General features: G+C 45.7%; 1 protein-coding gene across 1 annotated transcript in view; it reads left to right on the plus strand.

Annotated features, from left to right (window-relative positions):
- Window positions 1-5437, plus strand: part of ptch2 (patched 2) — a 30233-nt gene extending 24796 nt beyond the window's left edge. Inside the window, exons 18-20 of the mRNA XM_010891341.3 lie at window positions 2017-2389; window positions 2506-3004; window positions 3197-5437. Coding sequence (XP_010889643.2) covers window positions 2017-2389; window positions 2506-3004; window positions 3197-3231 — 907 coding nt within the window. The 3' untranslated portion in view covers window positions 3232-5437. The remainder of the gene's footprint in view (window positions 1-2016; window positions 2390-2505; window positions 3005-3196) is intronic.
- Window positions 5438-6853: the final 1416 nt, after the last annotated feature.

The following is a 6853-nucleotide window of genomic DNA, read 5'->3' on the forward strand; positions in this document are numbered from 1 at the left end:
GATATGAGAGCAGAGCTGTCCCTCTTGCTGGGGAGTAGCATAAATACATTGCTGTAAACATCTCCTGGCGGTGGTACACTGAACAAACAGCCCAGCGAGTTCAGCTGCCCCCTCTCTGAGGGAACCGCCCCTTTCCAACCCCCAACTCGGAATGGAAAAGATTACAGTTTATATAAACAACAGAATTCCTAACACTATGTCTTCTCTGGAGGTCTAACCCAACCAGGGCCTGTGGATAGTTTAGTTTCTCTTTTTTGTCATTTTTTTTGTTTTACCCCTCAAATAAATCACGCTCCACTTTTGGAATGTTGACTTAGTAAAATAAAGAAGTGACTTTTTTTCTCCTGATGCGGGACGGTTATAGCGAGAGGCTGTATCTATTGAGTTGAGTTGAGACGGTAATTAGACGTGAACAGAGATGGCTGTTTCTGTTTGGTCTGGTTTTCTGCTCTGCCTTAGAGCGTGGTTCGCATTTGAAACTAATTTCAGGAGGCATAAGAAATGACCGGTCATCGATGTTGAACTGAAACTTGCTGAAGTATTGTGTCATAACACCTTAAGTTGAGGGGCGTATTCCCAAAGTAAAAGTGAGTGGCCTCCACTGACCTTGTTAGGGAGACAATCACACAGAGAGTGGAAGTTCAAATGGAGAAGAGAAGCATGAGGAGCAGGCAAAACAAACCAAACCTTAGGAGTGACCTTACTTTCTGAGGTGTGAGGCGAACAAAGCCCTAGTGGTAGAGTTGGGGCGCGGATGAAAGAAAGTTCTAGAACGCTTTTCTCCTTGTCTTTCATAATCCACTGTATTTCTTACCCCTTTAAGTCTGGACCGCAGTTAAAAGGGCTGAGCTCTCTGTTTTCTGTTAGCGTTTAAGTGGAGCCCTCTCTAATTTTCTCTTGCGCTCTTTCTTGTGGCAGCATCAGCCCTCCCTCAGAGAGCAGAGAGGCTCAGAGAAAACCAGGCAACCTCACAGCTCTGTGGGCCATTACACAGTGCCCGTCACCACGCAGCCGTTTAGGGCCAAGCTTGGAACCACAACAGCTCCATACAACTCCAAGAGAGACAAAAAAGAGGCTCTCAGCGGCATCAAAGACTGTTTTAGTTGGAGCATGTTGAGAATCTGATTTACCCCCTGCCCTTAATATACAAACACACATATTCTTTCCCAGACCAACTTCCCATCTACTCTGGTTCCCTTCAGATACCAGGCCGAGTTTCGTCCTGGTCCTCGTCACTGACTGTAAACACTGAGGCAGTCCTACCACCCTGACTGACAGTAATGTAAAAAAAAAAAAAAAACGGAATAAGTTAGATGTCTGTAGTGGCGTGTGTGTGAGGTGTGATATGAAGTGGCTGACGTAGGCAGGCAGGAAGTGAAGGCCGGTCTGCTCCACAGCCCAGTCAGTCTAGTATAAACACTGAGCTGCTTCGCCCGCGCCACGCTGAAATTGGAGCTCAATGACTTCGGATATTAAGTTGTTGAAGGGAAAATTACATTAGCAGCAGAAGCGGCGGCAGCGGCTTGGAGGCCAGGAGGGGGGACGTTACTCCCCCCCCCCCCCCCGGCCCCAGCTTGCATGCAGTCAGACTTGGGGGGGGTGGGTTGTGGGGGTGGCTGGTGTTTCTGACGTGTAGGATCTGCCGGCTAATGTAAACACATAGTTTCAGGAAGTGGCAATGCTGTGGTGATAGATGAGGGCTCCCAGAGGGAGAAGACGGAGCCCAGGAATTTTCTTGTCAGGTTGCCAGTAGTGGAGAGGGACGGAGCGAGAGAGAGAGAGGAAACCGAGGGGAGGAGAGGGGGGCATTGAAGAAGGGGGAAAAGCAAGGGCCAACCTCAGGGCCGGAGGGAGGGTGGTCTGATTAAACCCACCCCTCCTAGCTCTGCAGGGGCCTCTCCTCCAGTGTGTCCTCATTGGGGGTGTTTACTAGTGCAGATGGAGTGCTTGTGGGTCCTGCTTATTGCTGCTCGGACGGAACCTTGATGACTGAAGGCCTGTCGGTTGTGTTCCCAGGTACTTCTTCGCGGTGCTGGCCATCCTGACCGTGCTGGGGATCCTGAATGGACTGGTGCTCCTGCCCGTGCTGCTCTCCCTCGTGGGCCCGCCACCCGAGGTCTCGCCGACCGACGACAGCAGCCACCTCGCCAGCCCGTCGCCCGAGCCCCTCCCTCCTCCCATGACCCACCACGGTTACTACGCGGGGCAAGGCCGGCGCCGGCAGGCGTTCTCGGAGTCCTCCGACTCGGAGTACTACTCGGAGACGACCGGCACGTCGGGAATAGGCGAGGACGACTACAAGTACTGTGACCGCAGTTCCTACAGCGCCCCTCCCACCTCCCGTATACTGCTGGAGGCTAGCGAGAACCCCAGCTTCCCCAGGCTAACGGTATGCTAGCGCTGTCATGTTACTGCTGCCGCCCTAACATAGCCCCCACGGGCCTGTCTTCGCTCAGAAACGTACGATTTGAAATCTCACGCCTGTCCGTCCTTCTCTCCCTCCAGGTGGTCAAGCCTTTCGGAGAGGGCGCCGGCATAACCGCCCGGAGAGAACTCTTAAACGAATCTTTGCCGAGTGCGGTGAACTCATTCGGCTCTCGGCTGGTGTCTGACCAGGGAGCCAGGACGCAACATTTACCCAGTGACAGGACCCAAGGTCCTGGGAGGACTAACCACTGCGCTCCCAGGTCTCAGACCAACAGAGGGCCTCATCAGAGCAGGACTAAGGGGCCGACCTATAGCGGTGGCGCGGCGCCCGGGAGCGCGGTCACTACAACGGTGACGGCCACAGCCTCTGTGACGGTAGCGGTCCACCCCAGTCTGCCTGGGGCTTACCAAGGCTACATGCACGAGGGCTATGAGGACAATGAGTCAGACTGTTCTGAGGACACTAAGAGGACTTCACAGTGTTACGGGAAAGAGCCTCGGTCTTCCAAGCGTGAATCCTTGGAGCTCCAAGACCTGGAATATGTACAGAACCAACATCAAGGGAAACAGGCACAAGGTGGGTCTCACGCCGAAGCCAAAGAACCCTTTTAAATACTTCGACTTGGATTTTATGCTGGATCAACATTGGGCCACATTTGCATATTTTCACATGAACGTTCTGTACCCGTCTGTGTGTATGTCTGCTTGTTTGGAGTTATGACTGCTGTTCAACCATGATCCTCACTGTTTTCCTCCCCCTGTTTTCCAGGTGGCCCACAGATCCAGGCAGCCAAAGATTGCTAGACACCCCGCCCTTGCGTCTGGAATCCCTCTCTTGATAGGCTCTCGCCTGAGCGCCCCCAATACCCAGCCCTTTGAACTGTTCATAGACCTCACACTGAGAAGAGGATTTATTTTTAAAGATATAAAAAAGGTTTTGTTTTAAGAATATATAAATTTATGAGTATATATTTTAATACTAAAAAGAGGGGGGAAACTATTTAAAGAGTACTGTATAAGTTGGGTATTCTCTTGTGTAAAAGTCAGATGTATACGATGATGTGGTGGGTTTCCCACTCCTTGTATAGATTAAGAAGATGTGCTATATGTAAAAATATGGTCTGAAAAGTGAGATGTTATTAAGATAATAGGTTATTGAAAATACAAGGTCAGTGTTTTTTTTTTTGCTGCTACTCTTCAAAAAAATTGAAATTATTTGCCTTGAAAATATGCAGTACCCCCCCTCCCCCAGCTTATCTAAGCGGATAAATACATTTCTACATTCTAGGTTTTCTTACACTGAGGTTGGAGGACGTCTTATTAATTAAGCTCTGTAAGACACAAACGAACATCCACACTGTGATCCATTCTGATAATCCATCATTGGTCATTCATTGCACTGTACAAAAACAAAAAAGCTCAGTAAATCTTCTTCTTCTAAAAGTAACAACCTTTGTGCCTTCACAACACCTTCCCTCTTGAAATTCATGAGCACAGAATATGTATTTTAAGTTGGATGTAAATATGATATCCGCCCTGTTTATTTTAGGGCATTTTTACAGTTGAGTGTTTAGAAACCCCTGGTATGTAAAAGACATGTCTTCATTCACAATTATACAATCCACCCTGTTGCTTTCTTCCATAATACACAGGCTGTTTTTCAAGAACAATATGTGTGATTAGACTGGATGTTAATATATTACTATGTACTGTATTTGTCCGCATCCACAACCTGCAGCACTGACGTGTGTCTGGGTACTGTCAGCATCTTGACCTGATGTCCCTTTGGGTTGGAGATTCTTGAGCGTCGTTCGTTGTGTTCTTTGTCTGGTTGTTATATGTTTTATTACTTGAAGGAGCTGTGACAAGGCTTTCATTTCTACCCTGAGTTTATCTAAGCTGTACATTGGGTGAGGTCAACATTGTCTTCTTCCGTTGTCCTCAACTGGGGACTCTGAGGTTCGTTTCTGACAAATGTTTGGTGTTTGCCCAATTTCATTTTGAAAGGGAATTTTAATCCAATGCAAAGGGAGGTCTGTGTTTTCTTTTACATTTGTCTAAAGGGTTGTGGTAGAGATGATTTCAACCCTGTGCAATTTATGACTAGATAGTGCATTTTGAGCTGGACAACTCCTCCAGGAACCAGTTTCATGGAGAAAATGTGTGCTCAAGTGCAGTAACATGCTCTTCTCTCTGCCTCTCTCTGTAGTCATTGTAGGCATCAAGCAAGCCAGCATTTCCGTGATTTTGTTTCCATTTCATTCTTATCGTTTTTAGTGTGGACGGAGTTCAGTCGTTCAGTATTGGTCACATCACTGCCAATTTTAATGCAGGGAAATGCAATAGATTGAAGCGGCAGCCTGGGTTTCTTCTGTAGATAAGCCTTATGAAAGAACAAGTAGCTACTGTGCATTCTGGAAGTAAACAAAAAGGAATAAGAGAACAACTTTAATTCACTGCTTCAATACAGATATACACAAGTGTCTAAGTTATAGGAGCTCTAGAATGGGGTGGGGGGGGGGTGTTCTGCATAGGGTTATAGTTTTATTTCAAATGTATGTCATGCCATATAAATTATTTATATTAAATTTTTATTTTTGTAGTTTGTACAGATGTTAGTCGCTAGACTGAAGTTCTATTTTTAAAGAGTAAATATATATTATATATAATTATATCTATTGTTGCAGAGTTTTGTTTTTGTTTGATGTTGTTTTTGGGGAGGGGTGGGAGAGGAGGGGGCTGCAGGTGTGGGAGGGAGGGGTCCACAGTGAGTAGAGGGTTTCAGAAAGACCCTACATTTTAGTTTTTTGGAGAAAGGTGCACTTGGAAAATGAAGGAGAGGTGTGGCAGACACTGTCCACCATGTTATGTTTCCTTGCCTTTCCTTCTTCATGTGATGATTTGAAGTGTTACTCTTTCTGTCGACTTCCGAAAACTACGCTCGAGAAAACCCTTGTGTGACCATTATTTTCCCTCACCTTCTATAGAAATTTAACTAACAAAATAAATTTTAAATGGTAAAAAAAAAAATCGGTGTCTTCTCTCAATGTTGTTTTTTCTGTTAGTCCAAACCTTTAATAGGAGTTGTAGGTTTTTATACAGTGCCTAAGACGAGTCTGATTTCACTTTACCATGGGAAATTGAGCTACAATGTAAATACTGCATTGCATGTTGAGCTCCTAGGTCATTTTACAACTTGTTGGTGACAGATCTGGCTGGGTAAACAAAACAACTGCTTCAATAGCCCAGCTGACCTCGACAAATTCTCCAGGGTACAATGAGATGCTTTTAAAACAACAAATATTTAAGAGTGTGTCTACGAAACCCAAACAATCTGCCTTTCTGTAAGGCAGTGGGATCAAAGTCTAATTTTTATTCAAGCATTTTCCAGAGGACAAGACTGTCACCAACCCAAGCCAGTGTATCGCATGTCATTTGACATGCAAATTACAATTTCGTCATGGAGGAATGTAATTTTCTCTCCCCTGTTGTGCTAACAAAAGCTTCAGTTAGCCAACATCATAGATAGTACTCCCCACCAAGATATTGTTTGAAAGGGAAAGAGAACCATGTTCAGTTAGTAGTACTAGCGCCTGACTTCCTGCCTCTTTGTTATGACTCCAACACCACTGTCCCAGTAACACAGGCCCACCTGTGTAGATGAAAGCTGTATGCTGTAAATTCCTTTGCTTCCCACAACAACATCTCATTTGTCAGCTACCTTGGGCTTGTCTGAATCTGATATGTCTGGTTCTTTTGAAGTCAGTGACATGCCCCTAGAGCCTTAGCAAAGAGAAGGTGGCTGAAGGGAAAGCTTCTGAAGTATATGTGCAGAGGATAGTTCTTTAACATGCTGTAACACTGATCATTTAATGGATTACATAAGTGTAAAGATCAGAATCATTGTAACCCAATTATGAGTTTACCAACACAGCACGACCATTCAGGATCACAGTGTCTTACAGGCCACCTGTACGAACATTTTTGTTTCAATATTGCAGTATGAAATGTTGATGCGAACTACTTCCTGCTGTATTTTTTATTCTGGATAAGTATTTATCATCGTTTAGAGATGCACAAAAGCAGTGCCAGTGTCCATGATATTACGGAAGATGTTGCTCACTTCCACGGGTCAGTGGCGTTCACACGTTGCAGCGCTTAGGGCTGTCTGCACCGCATGGTTTACCTCAAACCGGAGTTTACACGTCTCCTCAAAATAGTGTCCAGGCCGCTGTTAGACTATGTGGGCGCATTGTCTGTCTTCAACACAGGATTCACACACTCACTCTCTCACCCTCGCAGATCTTGTTTACGCGTAACAGTTGACGCAAGAACCCGGAGTTTCCCACGCGAATTATTAAACTGCAAAACTGTGACAACAAAAGTAAATGATATATTATTGAGGAAACAACGTCACAACTTCTAA

This window comes from Esox lucius, chromosome 3 (assembly GCF_011004845.1).
Source record: "Esox lucius isolate fEsoLuc1 chromosome 3, fEsoLuc1.pri, whole genome shotgun sequence".
NCBI lineage: Eukaryota > Metazoa > Chordata > Actinopteri > Esociformes > Esocidae > Esox > Esox lucius.